Source organism: Emys orbicularis, chromosome 9 (assembly GCF_028017835.1).
Source record: "Emys orbicularis isolate rEmyOrb1 chromosome 9, rEmyOrb1.hap1, whole genome shotgun sequence".
NCBI lineage: Eukaryota > Metazoa > Chordata > Testudines > Emydidae > Emys > Emys orbicularis.
The window spans coordinates 24,549,877-24,567,239 of record NC_088691.1 but is presented as its reverse complement, the minus strand read 5'-3'; the positions used below and the strand labels follow the sequence as shown (position 1 = coordinate 24,567,239).

Genomic DNA, 17,363 nt, shown 5'->3' with positions numbered 1-17,363 from the left:
GTGCAATAAGCAAATGCCAGGGTTTATCCAGGAGATGATGTTAGATCTAGGGCCAAAGGGTGTCCCAGAAGAAGTAGAGCCACTCACACTGTTCTCTAGTGGCCTCTCATGATTGATCTACATACAAGCAACACTGAGGCTTTGGACGGGGGGAGACTGGAATGCAAACCGCCAGCAGAGGCCTGCAAGCACCCTTCCAAAGGAAAAGCCTGGTGGCGCACTAGGGGCCAGCTGGTTGTGCCTGTGGAAAGTCAGCCCCAAGACTAAGCTCTCCACCTGCCACGCACCTGCTATTAAAGGGACGCTGAGCTGCCAGGGACAGGGGTGCCTGAGGGGAGTCGTGCCTAGACCTTAGCTCAGCGACGTGTCCAACCCACTTACCTGCAAGGTCTGGTGAGGGACGCTCCCACACCTGAATCCCTGCGCTCTCTCATCTCGATCTCCTCCGCCTCATTCAAGGAGTTGCCCGTGCTGTCGAAGTCGCTGGCAGAGGTGCCCACGTCGGACATGGACTGCTCTTCGAAGTTCAGGTTGGAGGGGAAGGTGGGCTCCCCTCCTGAGTCCGTCTCCTCCTCCCCTTCCCCCTCTCCCTCCTCATCCAGGTCGGGGCTGAGTGCCTTAGACCAGAGCTCCACCTTCCGCTGCAGCCCCCAGACGTCCTGCAAGATGTCATCGAGGTTTTTGTAGCTCACCTCCCCATCCATGCTGAAGAAATCTTCGCTGCTGCCAAACTCGGGCACGTTGTCGTACACGCTCGCCCGGCTGCCCACAGAGCTGCAGGAGCCCCGCCTCTGCCGGCACGCAAAGCCCCGTGGCGAGGAGTCGTCCATGCTGCTGCTGCTGCCACCCACTCCACACCCCAAAAGTCCCACCGCTTTGTTCCCAGCTTTCCAGTGGGCCAAAGGGCTGCCATCGAGAGGACACAAGCTTTCGATGGAGAGAGATTTGGGGAAAGTCCCCGGCTTGTGGTCCCCAGGGAGGTGGATCAGGCAGTCGCCCTTGTACACGTGCCGCTGGTGCAGTTCTCCAGCAGCCCAGCTGGGGCTATTTTTCAGGCCCGTTTCATAGTCCTCCAGATAGACCGCACCGCGTCTCAGTTCAGAGCCCGGCTTCCTCTCGCCCGAGTTTGACATGCGATTAGTCCTATATCCCACTGAGAGAAAGTGTTTGTTGCCATGGAAAGAGGAGGACATTCCTCTTTTGGGGGAGGTGGTCGTGGCAGCAGTAAGGTCCCCATTACTCTTCGCAGAGTCCCACCCTGGTTTGGTCACTGTCCCGCCACTAGCGGCATCCTTTGCTTTGGAGTCAGATTTCTCTTTGTCCTTCCTTCGGAAAGACTCGATCCTTTTTAGGAAGCTGCGGGACCTCCGCTTCTTGGACTTGTCCTTAGAACTCCCACTCTGGTTTGGGGATTGGTTTGTCACGGAGTGGTCACTCAAGCTCTGGCTGGATTTGGTGATGTTTGGAGAGTCCTGGCTCGGTGACACGTCAGGCGGGATGACCACAATGCCAACTGTGCCGCCAGTGCTGCCTGTGCTGGTATTGCTGTGGAGCGAAGTGGCTTCCAGATTGGCACTAGGGTCTGTAAGGATGCTCTCACGGCTGGATGTCTGCCGCATGGTGGAGTTCAGCACCTCTGGACTGTGGGAGAGAAAGTCGACAGAGCCAATTCTGGACCACCTTTTGCTGTCCCTCTGGAAGGCCCATCGGTCGCTGATGGCACAAAGATCTTCTTCCTCTGAGTCTTCATTCTAAACCAAGAATAGGGATCACAGAGTAAGACACAATCAGCTGGGTCATCCAGTCTGACCACCCTCTCCCTGAGTTTTGCATGGCTACTCACACCCACCAACCACAGCTAGGGTAGGAGAATTTACAGTTGCATAACCACATCTTCTCTTGATGGGGTCATGTGCTACGTACAATACACTTTAAGAGACCCAACAAGCACACCCCACCTTCTATGAAAAGCAATTGCATAGGAGAGAGATAAAAGATCCATTAAGTCTCAGTCTGTCCATTCTCTGGGGGCTAGCGCAGGGTTGTTCTCTACAGTATGTTCCTGAGGGCTCTGTCCATGCTAGTTCTAAATGTTTCATATGGTGGATCCAACCAGTTCACAGGGTTACGAAGCAGGGGGAAAACACCATCCCATGCAAACAGACTCCAGAATTTGTAATAGTGTCCTGACGCTCTGCCTGTCTCTCTCCTGCCAGGACAGTGGCGCACTGGAGAAGCAGCTCACAGAAGCACACTGTACTGTTGTCCATTAGAAAGCACTGTCACTGCCACGCAGCCAATCCCAGAGCCTTTACACTTAGAACAGAGGGTTCCTTGCCACACAATGGAAGGAGTCCTACAAAGAACAGACTGCTCCACTGTAACTGGATCAAAGCGGGAGGGGACAGACGGAAGCTATTGCTTTCTAGATACACTTGCTGGTATGAAAAGGGTTTCTGGGGTCTCAGGTCAGGTGCTGGGACAGAATGGCTCATGGCCTTGCCGAGCCAACATACGAATCAGAGATCAGGTGAAGCTTGTCTTCTGGTGTCCCCAGGAGTTGTTACAGAATCTAAGCTTTCACTTCAAACATTTAAACCTCTGTTAGACCTGCAAATTATAAAAAAAAAAAAAAAATCCTGATGTGAATGGATGCAGCTGGGCTGACTTACTGTAGCTGAATTAAAGGGCCCTTTGCTATAGACCGAGGGGGGGGGGGTGGGGGAACCCAGCAAAATTGTGAACTTCCCCACACTCATCTAAATAGGGTGTTAACTCTGAGACCCAATGATGGCAGCTTAAATATTAATCATTGTCAACCATTTCACTGCTGATCCTTTTATCAGAAACATCCCACTACTATGAGGCTAAAGGTAGGGGCTGGATGGAGGGCTGGTTTTCAATACAGTAGCACCTCCCTAAATACAAACAAAGGGGAATTTGGAGCAAGATGCGCACATAAATAGCAGCTTCCATTCCTTTAATACCAACTGTAGTACATCACACGCACGAGATCCATTATTTATCATTTATTGTGGGAAATTCAGAGGCCACGAAGTTTCCTGCTAACAGGACCAGAAGACTTTATTGTTCCCTATCTAAAACCAGGATATTCAACTTCCTGTTATGGATTCTAGGTAGTGTTGTCCAACACAGAGGTTCTCTAACTGGGGTGCACACCCCCTGGAGGAGGCAGAATGTACTCTGGGGGGGGGCATGAGAAGTCACTCTGCCTTCAGAGCTGGGCGGCTACGGACTGGGCAGCCAGTTCTGAAGATAGCGCCGCCGCCAGCAGCAGTGGAGAAGTAACGATGGCAATGCCATGCCATGCCACCCTTACTTCTGCGCTGCTATTGTCAGCGGTACTGCCTTCGGAGCTGGGCAGCCATATATGTACTTGTGTGGCAGGAGCAGCAGGGAGAGGGGTCACAAACTACTACAGACACAAAGAAGGGAGGCGCGATCAAATAAGTTTGAGATCCACTGGTCCAAGAAGCATTTCCTGTAGTACGGAGCACTATCATTAGAACCACCACCAGAAAGCACTCAAAACGTCATGTGCATATATCCCCACACTGTAGCGGACAAGCACATAACGTACGCTACAGTAGGAAAATTAAAGCAATTTATTGTAAGACCTGGTCCAAAAATAGGGGGAAAATGGGCCAAAATATTTTAACTGTTTCCTATCAAAAGTCAAGATTTACAAAAATATTTATCAAAACTGTGAACAGTTCTAGTTGAGTGGTAACAATAGCTCCCCAGCAACCACGATGCTTTAGTGGTGAGGTGGGGTATGTTCGGAGTTAACAGTAGCAATGCCTTCTGAAGAGGGAATGCAAGGGCAATTAGCTACCAAAACCTGTACTGGGATTAGAATTTTGGAGACAGCTGTGACATTTCTCCCAGCCCACATACTGATTTCTTGATCTGGTCAGTCACGCAACATTTTTACTAATTCCCATTAGATTTATCCCCAATCTCCCTCTATCTATGGCATTTCTATTTTTAATGCCGCTACCTCACTGCCTCTGCACTCAGTGAAGCTAGCGCAAACAGCTTGAAGCTATCCACTCGGCCCTGGCCCCCTTTCCACCTTCATTTTCTTTCTCTTGTTTGTGTTCTGCAGAACCAGAGATCCGGACACTGGAACAATGTTCCAAAACCATGACCCCTTCCTGCAGGACAGGTGAGGACCTTTGGCACTAAGGTGCGGAGCCTGCAGCTGCCACAGAGTGCAGGTGGGAATGGAAAATATGAAACCACAATAAACGACGTTTTAAGAGAAGCATTTTATTGTCTGAGACACATGGGTAAGTTTTATCCTCCCCGAGGGAAAACTCCCCTCTGGGGTTATGTTTCCTCACTGATCCATTCTGCCAGACATTTGCTCAAGGAAATCCCCTTCTAGTTCATGTTTAACTGCATGGCACTGCATTATGGCTGGCCTGGAAGCAGCTGCAACCAGACCCTTCTAATGGTTACCATATGAGATATCTGCAGTAAGTCTCCTGGTGATGGGAGCTCACCTCAAATCAGGGGCCTAAATTTGAATCTGGATGAGCTCATGCAACGGGTTTGCTGCAGCAGCTTCTCCAATGGTCTGAACGGTTACAATATGGATCTCATAATGGTTACACTGAAACATGACAAAACTGGCCATGGACAAGTACAGGCATTCAGCAGAACAAACCAACAAACAAAGGAGGGGGGAGGGAACAGAAAAAAATCAGGGTTCTTCCCCTGTGAAATCCTCCATCTGGTATCAGGAGCGGGATGACAAAAATAGATATTAATATATGGGAAGCAAAAGCAATGCTGGCAGGACTCCAGATAGCACAGTTTAAAAAGCCAGCCAGAGCCACATGTCCCTGGAGATCTGCTAGAGCAGGGTTCTCAAACACCCTCCAAGGGTGCACCTGAACTTATTGGAGAGATTGTCTTCTTGTCGACACCCCCTCTGCATTCCCTGGACTCCACCCCCCCTTCACAATCACAGAACATCCTCATGGAAACTACAGCAATTGCTTATGTAGAAATAGATCATTCAGAAAGAATCTGTAACAGATTTTTTCGGTGTAATTTTGCAGCTGAAATGAGGCGGCTCAGCACAGTATGACAAACCACGGAGCACACACTGACACAAGCCTTCCACCTCAACCCTGCAGCATGCAAGCAGGGATTCTAGATAGCTGTGCTCCTTCTTTATTCGGAGCCAAGCAGAAAGACCCATGACCCAGGACAGAGCAGGGGAAGGCATCTGATCCAGGAACGATACTTTTCTACATGAAAGAGCAGTGTTGGAATTATTCGTTTTTAAACACAGGCTCATTGTCCCATCCGTGCGCATGTGTTTCCCCCACAATGCACCGTGGCCTTGTTTATACCCTTGAAACCTCACCACTCACCTGTTTACGCTGAAAGTGGACTTCCAGCTTCATAGAGGCACATGCGTTCAGTGTCATCAGCCTCCTGCAAACAAACAAGAGACGCTTTTGTCTGGTTTGGCTTTCGGCTTTTGCTGCGGCACTTTGTTTTTTTCTCAAGGGCCCGTGTTGCGGCATTGTCACCTGTCACCAAACAGCTGGGGAGCAAGCGTATGTGTGGAGCTTGGGACAGGCCCAAGTTCATTTCCAGCCGAGTGCACATTCCCCGGCTGCAGTGCTTAATTTGTGCCAGGGCTTAGCCCCGGCACCTCCAGGCTCGGCAGTTCACAGCCCCGGCCCCTCTGGCCTTGCTGCATCAGTTATGAATGTAAAAAAACTGCTTGAGCCCCAGCACCTCTTTCATTACAAATCAAGCACTGCCCGGCTGGCGCAGGAAGGAGGATCCTGCTGAATGGGAAGAAGCTTCTTTGGACTCCTTGTGTTTCCCTTTTCCCAAGAGTGAAAGCAGAACCACGTGTGCCTCGGCATCTCCCCTTAAGAATTCAGACTGCTCCAACATGCCCGTGGCCTGAGTGCAATGGCCAGAACCATTTCACAAGTATTCAAGTCAGAGAGATGCCCCACTCCCTTTCAATACAAGTCCCTGGATACTCTGGCCAAATTGCAAGTACCTGCAGCTCCTCTGGTTACACTTCAGCTTACTAGCCCTGTGGCCGGCATCAGATTCAGCACCCACAGCTGCACACATCCACCACTGCCACCCACTGTACATTGCACCCCTTCCCGTGGCTGACTCTCGCGTGGATTTGGATTGCTTTTTACGTCCCATATTTGACTTGGTACCAGAAGCCACTTCCTACCCTTCCCGAAGTTTGTTTCTTACCCTTCCCATGGCTACAAGTTAACCCCATTCACTGCTGCTACAATGTGACTGGGCCTCCATAGAATGTCAGGCTAGCCCAGGCACCTCCAGTCATGCAGGAGGGGGTGAGGAGGGGGAGAAATGCATTTAATGGAAATATCCAATACTTCACTGTGGCACTGAAGGGGTTACACATCTTAAATACAAAATACAAAACACAAATACAGCCCTTTCCCCACAAGATAAAACAAATCCATCCTGTAACAGTCAGAAGAGCCCCTCTCCAACAGCGCCACCAAGCCCTGACATCATACTGATTTTCAGATGACAAAGGAGAGGATTTAGAAATAGGAACCCTATAAATACCTCTAGGTCATTGCGCGGGGGTGTGTGTGGGTGAGTCAGTGGCTCTCTGGGTTTAGCACCCAGGCCATTTTCATCTCCAGAGGCCTCAAATCTTCAATCCACACTTGAACATGTGTTTAGCCGGCAGGCAATCTTTTCTCTTCTGCTCCAGAGGAATCCAGGACTGGAGTAACAGGGATACTGTCGAGCAGGATTAGGGTGCACTGGTTGTGCTTTTGGGAGCGGGTCAGGTACGGCACAGGATGCTGCAGACTAACAGGGAAGTGCCTTGGCTGTGCAGAAGTGAAGGCTGCAGGTTGGAATTGAAATGCAAGGGAATAACTGGAATAGCAGCAAATGCTGCAGATTAGGATGAAGGGTGCATCAGCAGAGGTGGGCAGGGTCCAGCTTGGAAGCCACAGGTCAGGAATGAGATGAATTGAGAGGGCTTCAGAACACAAGACTAAATAATATGTGCGATGCTGCAGGCCAGGACTCGAGTGAATTGGCAGTTTCCCCACTCCAGCCTTGGACTACAAAGGAGAGCCTGCAGAATGTCAGCACGGTGGTGTTTTGGCAGAATTGCACAGCGGAAGCTGAACTGCTCTTGGCCACATCGCATTGGGCTCTGTCCAGCAATGTGACTTCACCATCCCTTCAGCACTGCATTCTGAGTGGGTACAGCATGATTCATTCCAGTTACTGCTCGATCTGTTTGCTCCGCCCCCGTAGTGACCTCATGATGGGATTCCCTCTAGGGCACCCAGGTAGTTTCCACTATTTCCAAGGTTGCTGGGCACATTCCTATAAACTTTAGAAGAGCTACAAATCTGCCAGCATCATTTAATGGCTGGGAGCCTATCTGCTCACACTAGAGTGGAAAGGCTAAACTCAGCGTTTGGTCTGCAAGAACTGCTAATCTCCAGGTCCAGAAGTGACTTATGTCTGCGTCTGTGAGCGTGGGAGCTAATCGTAGTGAGAGACTGGAGTATACACTGCGGTTTGTCAGCTCATGCTATATGACTGCAGGAAACAGACTTAAATACAACAAAGGGCAACTCATTGAAAAGCGATATAGAAATCCAGACAGCCTCTCTCCATGCACGGAAACAAGTTGCTAGTGTGAACGAGAATGAGAGAGTAAGGAGAAGAACCCATCACGGCTGGCCTCTTGTAGGTGCCTTAGCAGTGAGGCCATGAAGGCTGGGTCTCTTTGCTGGAGCTGGTTCCTTCACAGCAGTGGGGGGAGCTGGCTCGTCACTGCCCCGGCGTACCTGCTCAGATGATAAACAGAGGACTCCAGCCTCCAGGGCTGCAAACCCAACGCCTTTCACCAGCAAAGAATTCTCAGAAAAATAATCTTTGTTTTAAAAAGCAAGGGGAAGGAAGTGGCAGCAGGAGGTGAAAGGAAACAGGAACGAACCGCGTCCCCTCACAGGGCGTTTAAGAAATGCTCTGAGGAGGGGGAGGGAAGAAGCTGGCTGGTTTGGGCTCAGTCTCTGCTCTGAGCATGAGACACATGACCTGCTTGCCTGTTATTAACTTGTTCAGAGCAGTCGACTAAACTGCTTTGACACTTAGCTGACAGCGGATTAAGCCTCACTCCCTTTTCCCATTGTTTAGATTCCGGGCAATTTAATAACAGTTTCCCCAGGAAGCTAATAATATAATGGGCAGTGTACAAGCAGGGAGGTAGAGAGAAAAGCCACCAGGTGGGATGGCAAATCCTTGGCCTTAATTTAATTAAATCTCTGCCAGCCTCTATTGAGGACACCCATTCCCTCTGCATTTTCAAGCACCCTGAGAAGAAGGCAGGTGTCTATAAAGCACAATGCGGGGGAGATTCCCAGCGTTCCCTTGGGGAGGTGGTTAGCCACCCAGTACTGATGGGCATTAAAGGGATATAGTTTCAAAGGGGCTTCCTGAACTGGTCCCACAAAAGTTATGAACAAGCCAATTTACACGCATGAGTGCAGGTTTGCACATGGAAATGGGGGGACATATGTAACATAATCGGAGGGATTTGAAGGGGGTTACACATGCAAGTTCTGCAGGCACAATGGAGGGGCACCTTCAAACATCTGACACTGAAAGAAACGCAGGCTATTCAGCAAAGAAACATGAAGTGGCTCTGCCAAATTCACAGAGGGAATCAGAGCTGGGATTAGAACTCAGGAGTCCCTGGTTCCCATTGCTGAGCTGAGACCACTGGACATTGCACTCCAGGGGTATCTGGACTAGAGTTTGTGGTCCTGCTTTAACTCGAGTTAACAGATTGCCAATTAACATGAGTTAATTAGCACCTTTGTCAATGCTAATGTGCACACTACACAAAGGTTCCAGGACACAAGGGCTATGTCCTCAGAGCCAAGAGAGGTATGTTTTTACAGCAAGGTAACTCACCCACATCAGCTATTAGCGATCTCACTGTAAAATCCTGGGGGAAACAAGGCTCTGTTGTTTTTACCACCAGTTAGCAATCACGGGCGGGTGGTATAGCGCTGATCTCGTCTAGCTATCTCATGGTAAAAACTACAGAGCCTTGTCTCAACTAGGATTTGACAAGGGGGTAGCGAACAGTCATTAGTTACCCTGCTGTAAAAAACCCCACCATTTCTGCCAGGAAGATAAAGCCAGTCAAAAGTTTGTGGTTTCCCCTAGGGCTCAAACTCGTATTCAGCTGACAGTTCCAAGAGCTGGTTAAGACTGGAGTGAACATTCACAGAGGTTTTCATAAACTGGGCAGAAAATCTGAGATACAGGATGCTGAGGGACTGAAACAGAGCCTGTGTTCATAAGAATATAATGATTCTAGGGGTGAGGAGGAAGATTTTCTACAACTGCCCTTCCAGGGCAGGGGCAAAGGGATCGAGTGGGCACTTGGAAGCACAAGAAGTGGTTTGATCCAGCACAGACAGCTGCAATGCCAGACGCGCGCCTGGCCTGCCACCCATCTGGAAATAAGTCAAACAGCCTTTCACTTTGTCCCTTGCTGGCTGGAGAAGAAAGTTCAAAAGCAAAGGGATTAAATTCATGAACTTTTGGCAGAAGGAAGTTGAAAGAGAGGGAGAGCAGGAGGGAGAACATGTGTGTACGGGATTTCATTTTCTTGGAAGAGCCATTTAATTTCCTTTTCTGACCTTCTAATCAGCTAAATGCTGCATGTGGCCACCTTGCGTACCCCAGAGACTACTGGATGGCTTTGGAAAGCTGGCTCCAGGCATGCCTGTCCAAAAGCCACGGTCTACTCATGCTACCCACCGCACGCTCTCTCCCCAAAGGGGTTGGCAATGATGCAGGCTCCACTATGTAAAGCGATCACCTGAGCAGGCAGAAATGACCTGTTCCAGGTTACTGGAGCGAAACAACTCCAGAAACAACTCAAGCCACCTGAATGCTAAGCCACAAGTGGAAACAAAGAAACATAAAAGCTCTGACAGGGATGGACTATCACCCAGGAACTTCAAAACCTTCATATAACCTCCACTGCCCCAGCAAGGAGAAGCAGCTCTGATCCACCCCCAGGAATCACAACATTACAGCAGCCTCATTATGGTAAAAGCCCTAGCAGAGATGTTTCCATTGCTCCTGTGAGCGAGAAGGGCACTTACTATAGTAAATATCTACCCAACCTCTCAGCTGTAGGGTCACTGCAAGGACTTAGCTGTGGAGAGGAGTATGGGAACCCAAAACATGGGAGCTAAATATCCTGGATCATTCACAGTCTCGGACTGGACTAGGCATTTATAGTCACAAACCACAGGGATCTGACAGCCCCTCTCTATTAAGTATCCCCCCTTGGTCATGACAGTGGTATTAATAGTGTCCACCATAGGGACCAGGCCACCTCCTCTCCCAAAAAATATATGTACAGAATCTAGTGGTGCTCTTTTCAACCCTGCTGGTATAAAGAGAGAATGTGTTTTGGGGCAAAGGACTCCGTAGTTTCTCCTCCCATGCATTTGGGATGACTATGTTAATCACGTGAACTGTACTGACACTTCCAGACAATCACTTCTTCAAAAGGAAATCCTTACTCAGAGCAACCAGACAACTGTTTATTCCATGAAAGAAAATTAATCTACAAGTATAGAACCCAAGAGAGACATATTGGACCAATTTCTGTTGGTGAGAGAGACAAGCTTCAAGCCACACAGAGCTCTTCTTCAAGTCTGGGAAAGGAATTCACAGCCCACAGTAAAATGCAAGGTGCGGCAGATTACACGCTAAACTAAGAATCAACTGCAGAGAATCATCTACCACCACAGAACATACACCACTACAGGATCCAATTCCTCACAAACCACTGTAAGGGATAGCTGACCGTCTAATATTCATGTCGCACCTTTTATTTTTCAAAAGCTCAGTAAATCACTCATTGAGCGTTTTCTTTTATTTACATGTGACAGGCACAAGTCACCCAAGTGAAATTCTGCTCACAGATGGCGTTTCTGGCATAAGCAGCCCCGTCGTGAATTCAGTCTAAGCAGAACAACAAGAAACAAAATCCCCGCTGTGAAGCCTGGAGAGAGGATTTTCAAATACTCTTCAATTGTTAGAGAAGTGACAAAGCACCATCAGTATAACATAGATTGGAACAATGGAAAGCGCTTCATTTCTTTCTGGATCCCATATGCACAGGGAGAACTACGTAGAAGCTAATGGTAAAAGAGTAGAGAATGGGCAGATGGTTCAGACACAGAACAAGTCCCTCCTTGAACCTTTGCCCATTTTCACATCCCAACCCAAGTGGAATCTTCTAGAAAAGTCTGAGATCTTTGGTTAACTTCTGTGCCCACCCTTATCTTTCACCTCAACGGACTTGGGGTAATTTCTGCTCCTCTCTGCACATCTGGGCAGAATGGGAAAGAGAGGGGGCTACAAGTCCTTATGAGTGAGTGCTCCTCGTACTCCCCGGCCAATTCCCAAGTCCCATAAAGTCCAGCTAAAACTGAGAGACATGGCCCGACTCTGAGATGCTCACCCCAACCACATCCTTTTGGGATGGATAGTCAATGGCCAGACTTTCTGCACGTAGCAACTGCTTCACTTGGAAACACAGCCACAAGGGACTGGGATTGCTCAGGCAAAAAGTTAAAACACAGACAAACACACAAGATAAATCTAGAAAGGGGATTTTTTGGAAGATGTGTCTACTGTTCAAGAGCTCGGGGTGTGTGTAAATAATACAATACTTGGCTCTAGCACCTTCCATCCAAGGAGCTCAAAGCGTGTTACACCTGAATGAGTAAAGCATCCCATCACCCTGTTGTACAAATGGAGAAAGTGAGGCTGAAAGAGACTGAATGACTACAACAAGTTAGTGTCAGAGACCTAGGTCCCCTGAGCCCCACTAGCCTGTGCTGTCTCCAATCTATGTTACCCCTTTCCCGGGGGATCTCAGAAGGCTCTCAGAGGATTAGCCCTGGGGCTGGCACAACACAGCACAGGGCAGCAGAGAGAGAGGGTCCCACGGTTCCTCCATTCTTTGCAGAGGTTAGTTTGGTTTGTGGGAAGCTTTACCTGCAAAGGGATTTGAGGGAATCCTGGTCCAGAAAGCTGTGGTCTTTCTTCACGGACGCGATGTCAATAGGGAACAGCGAGTCTGAGGGGGAGAAGAGGAAGAGGAGAATTACAGTCACAAGTTGAGTCAGCAGCTCTACCAGGAGACAAAGTGGGCATATGGGGGTGGGGAGGGAGAGGAGGTGTGGTGTGACCTGGAGAAGGGAAGAGCAGGGAGGAAAATGGGAGAGCCACAGAAGGAAGGAGGGTGGGAAGCTTCTGAACCCCAGCCATGAAGACTGTAAGCAACAGGTAAAAGATACGATTAACGCTCGGGCGGTGCATCTGCATGCCACGTGGAGCATGTTCACCATGGGACAACCTCCGGACACTTCTGGGATGATAGAGCGGGAGGGAGAAGCAACATTGTCCTTCCCAGAAGGTAGTGAGCACTAGATCACTGCTCTACGAACAGCCCCAAAATGTCAAGGGGAAGCTCCCGAGGGGCAGGGCTCAAGGGTTGCACTCCAACAGTGCAGGAAGGAGGCTGGCCAGACATTCCCCACTGAAGGGACAACTTGCGGCTTCACATTTGGCAGCTCCTGTAGGCAGCCAGAGAAGGAAAAAGGGGGAGAGACCCCGAGGTGGAAGAGGGGAGACTCAGTGGTGCCTAGCTGCCATGGTGATGGGCACCGGAGAAATGCAGAGATGAAAAGGATGAGTTAGACAGTGGAGATGGGTGGAGGGGGAGAAACAAAGCACACAGAAAATGGGAGGGCAGCACCAGGGATATAAACCAAAGCGCACTAAGAAATGTAAACCCCGTTACTCAGCAGCTGCCTAGCTCACCTGCTTGTTCTCAGACAGACAGTTTCCTCCCTGCAGGGTAAATACTCCATGGTTAAATGACCCTGGCATGTGCTGCTTGGAGCCGAGCGCGCCTCCTGGGGAAACACTTTCCATTTTTTTAAACTGTCCCATCCGATTGTATTGACAGATCAGCCTATTCACAAACACACACACACAGCCTGCACTCAATGCCCCGCACAGCCCGCACGGGTAAGCACCTCTCTCCCACACCTTGCCACATCCGGACCGCAGGCTGCAGTGACACCCATGGGAGTGGAGAGTGCTAGCACTGCAGAGGGTAAACCTCTCCCCACACAGGGGCCGACTTCCCCTTTGGCACTTGGCCAGCTTCCTGAAAGTACCTGAAGGAGGAAAGCAGAGAGGAGAAGAGGTCACCAGGAAAGGGGGAGGAGAATTATTATTTCCCTCTTCAAACAGCCACATCGTGCTCAATTTGTTTGGCCCACATGTTCCTGAATGCTTAGGTTTTCATTGGGAGCTTTAAATTAGCAGGTACATGGTATGTGTAAGAGCACAGGTAACTGACCCCCTCCCCAGTGGCTACCCAAGGGAGGAAGCTGCAAGACAGCGAGTTATTCGACCTCAGGGCAGGAATCATTGATGCTCCTGAACTAGTTTCAGACAGTGATGATAACCACAACACTATGCACGTCTCTCTCCTCTCCCAGGCGAGGATCTCTCATTGCTTGACCAGTGGGGGGTATAATGATCCCTGTTAAGTGACTTGCCCAGGGTCCCACAGTATATCTGTGGCGGAGCTGGAGACAGAAGTCCGAACACCTGACTCCCTCTAACTGTTAGATCACACTCTCTCTCGAGTACGCAGAATAAGAACAATCTTACTAAAGGCACCTGCCTCTGGAGCACCGCTGTCAGGAGTGGGGGAGACATGGATCTGGACTCATGCCGTTTTTTGGAGTGTGGCAGCATCCCAAAAATCATCTGTTAAGCCTCTCAGCCCACTACCAAACAACCCGCTTTTGGAGCCAAGCATGAGTGGATCAGACGGCAGAGTTGCACTCTCTGAAAATCCACTGCTCACAATGTTTCCAATGCTCCAAATCTAGACCCAACCCAAACAATAAGGCCCCTGTTTTCTGGAGAAAAGCCAGTTGTTTTACATCCAGTGGCCATGGCAGTGATGCAACATATCAGGGCTTCCTCTGCAGCCTGCGAGCATGGACGGGCCCCCAGCTGAGAGTGGCTGCTTTGAATCTCTTTCATCGGCATTCAAAGCGCCCACAGCTTTGGCTCAAAAGAAAAATTCACATCTGCACCCACAGGAAGGAAAAGAGGAGAGCAGTGAGAAGGGCCAGGGTAGGGAGACTTCATTAGCGGTGCTGCAAACTCTCTCAGGCAGACACTCTCCGTCTGCTAACTCACCAGGCCTGTGTCAAGCAAGTGGTCTGGAATGTGCACAGCAGCACGGCTGCTCTGGGACCTCACTCAGCCTCCCCCAGACCTGACTCAAAAGTCATGAGTCAAGTCTCGGAGGACAGAGACGTTAGCTGGCATCCGGGCAGGGGCTGGGGAATGAGTGAAGCTAGCACATGCTTAGAATAGTCATGTCTTTAAACACAGCTATCACTAGCATCCATCTATCATAGAGTTTTCCATAATGCACATCATTACTGTAGTATCTACAAGCCTTCCAGGTAGATTAGATCTGCATAGCAAAGTCCTTAGCAAACCACATGGAATTTTCTGCTCCTTTCCCTCTTCTAGGGAGCTCTGCTGGGGACATACATATATACTTTTTACTCTATTAACGAGGGCAGAAGCCTGGTTGTAACTGAAGCCGTCCAGTGCAGGTTGCAACACAGGGATGAAGGGAATGCTGAGTCCACAGGGAGCAGGAAGAAGTAGAGAGAGAAGAAAGCAGAGAGAAGCTGCAGAAGGATGTAGAAGGCTTTGTTAGACCAGCACTGAGTTTGGACTGTTTCTTGACAGACTCCAGTGTCTAGAACCCAATTCTTGTCTCCCTGAGCATGAGCTGTAATCAGCCCACAGGCAATCAGATCTGGGCCTAGATTCCAGAAATCTGGTCAGTCTTTACACTTGGATGCACATAGAGGTCACCCCTAAAATAGAAACTAGAAACAAAGAGGCAGCCTGTAAAGCTATCAGCAAGGAGGGAATATCTTGCTTTGTGTGCTTATGTTGCTGGGAGGGGGCACGTGGAAGTGTCCCAGCTGAACAATAGCTGGCTTTGCACATTGCCTGGAGGCCAGGCTTCCAGCTATTGTTCTAGCCTCCTCCTTCCTCAGGCTAAGCTGAGCCAAAGCTATGATTTTTCAACCTCCATGGGGACCACTGGCCTTCACCATGTGTTTGAAGTAAACAAAGCTGGGTCCAGAAACACACTCTGCAAGGGTTAATTTGCAGATGGGGTTTGTGAGCCCTGGTCTACACTACAAACGTATATCAGTGTAGCTACGTTGCTCAGGGATATGTAAAACCCTCACCCCGGAGCGACGTAGTCCTACCGACCCAACTGCCGGTGTAGACAGCGCTATGTGACAGGAGAGCTTCTCCCATCCACGTAGTTACTGCCTCTCAGGGAGGTGGATTAACTACGCCGACGGGAGCAGCTCTCCCTTTGGCATAGGTAGCGTCTTCCCTAAGCACTACAGCGGCACAGCGGCACCAGTGCAGCTGCATCACTGCCACACTGTATGTGTAGACAAGCCCTGAGAAACACACAACGGATGAGAAAGTCAGCTGGATTCATCCAGCCACCTCTCCTAAAACATCCTTCCTTCTGGGACCTCACAAGAGAGAAATGCAGCTCCCAGCACGGAGGTGCTATACTCAGGGAGTGCACAAACCTGGCTCCTGCATACTGAGTGGGGGAATGGCATTTGCCAGCAAAGACAGTTAAGCAGAGTGAGAAAGAAATGTTCATTCCCACTCCGGTGCCATGGCCAGTTCAGCTGTACATGCATCACCACCTCCAGCAAGAGCTTATTAAAATACCTGCCAGCACTGTCATCTATGCAAACCCGTCTCCACCCTGGCCTGGTCAGGCATCCTGGGAACTTTCTAGTGGTGCTGCCTGAAGGGCAGAGGTTTAGGAATGCAGAAAGGCTGATAAGACAACTAGTTCTCCAGGCCTCTATCAAGTCGGAAGGCTTAAAGTTGTACCATATAATCAGAAATTAGCAAACTGCCCCCTCCATCTCTTCCTCTTCCCCAGTATTTCAGGCTGGCTCCAGTGCTCTGAGAACTTCCCCTGCAGTTGCCATCTGCAGCTAGTTAAGACACACACACGTCAGGTATTTCTGGGTCATCCAAACTGGAAAGAATAGGGGAGGCCTGGAATGACTAGCCCCATGGTCTGAGCATACTATACCATCCAGTCTACTCCCCATCCCAGGCTCCAGCTAGCCAAGACCCTAAGCACAGCTGGCAGGGACACTGTTGTCATTGATCAGAGCACAAAATCAGACACTCACTACCACAGTGACAACAAAAGCATAGCAGCCACTGCTCGGGTAGCAGCCTGCAGCCATCCCTGATCACATAGGAAGAAGGCTGCTGTTCAGACACGTCTCCGGACTTGAGCAACCAACTACACTCAGCCTCACGCTGCAGAACCCATCCTGATGAGGTACAGGATGATCTTCTGGATTTTCTCTCATTTTCCCTCTCTTTCCATCCATCCAAGGCTGACGATACCTGGAGCTCATCAACACTGCTTCGAGCACTGGCCCGAGGGTGCTGGGGGTTGTCTCTCCTCCTGGGAGTTAAGTGCTGTCTCACAGGCTCTCTCAGCTCCTCCTGGCTAAGGAAGCGTGGGTAACAGCTCAGGACTAGAACCCCAAACTGGTGGGTGGTGGGACCTGCATCCTTTCTACACATGGTGCAGTGCTGTTTTCAAAGGCATGCTCCTAGAGAAATGAGAGTACTACCTCTCCCCCCAATGCTCCCCCAACCCAGAGAATGCGAGAGAGGGGACACTTACCTTCATAAAGTTGTGCATACTGAGGAAATCCTGCTGCACGCAGCCAGTCACAAGCTTTCTTGGCCTCGACTTCTGAAACAAAAGCAAATGAACTAGTTTGAGGATCTCAACTTCATTATCTCCAAAGTATGGCAACGTGCACTAGAGTCTGGGCCAGTCCAAACACTCACGAGCTTCTGAACTTCAGAACCACATCTGCATCCAACCTTCGTGGCCTGAACCCATTTTTAAATGCACTCCAGTCAAAGTAAATATATTTACATGAAATGGGATGTGTAAAACCTACAAATCCCCCCTTGGCAGCATTCATTCAACAAGCATGGGCTAGCACCTATGCATGGGATAGGAGTGGTTAGAAGGAGACCGCATCAGGACCCCTGAGAGCACAACCCAAATGGAGCTTTTATGGATTCCATTCTAGGATCTATTCTCC

At 49.7% G+C, this 17,363-nt stretch overlaps 1 protein-coding gene across 1 annotated transcript in view; it reads right to left on the bottom strand.

Moving 5' to 3' along the window:
• STARD8 (StAR related lipid transfer domain containing 8) overlaps positions 1–17,002 on the bottom strand; it is a 29,651-nt gene extending 12,649 nt beyond the window's left edge. The window contains exons 1-4 of the mRNA XM_065410467.1: positions 16,931–17,002; positions 12,118–12,199; positions 5,409–5,472; positions 382–1,751 (exon numbers count right to left, since the gene is read on the bottom strand). Coding sequence (XP_065266539.1) covers positions 382–1,751; positions 5,409–5,465 — 1,427 coding nt within the window. The 5' untranslated portion in view covers positions 5,466–5,472; positions 12,118–12,199; positions 16,931–17,002. The remainder of the gene's footprint in view (positions 1–381; positions 1,752–5,408; positions 5,473–12,117; positions 12,200–16,930) is intronic.
• Positions 17,003–17,363: the final 361 nt, after the last annotated feature.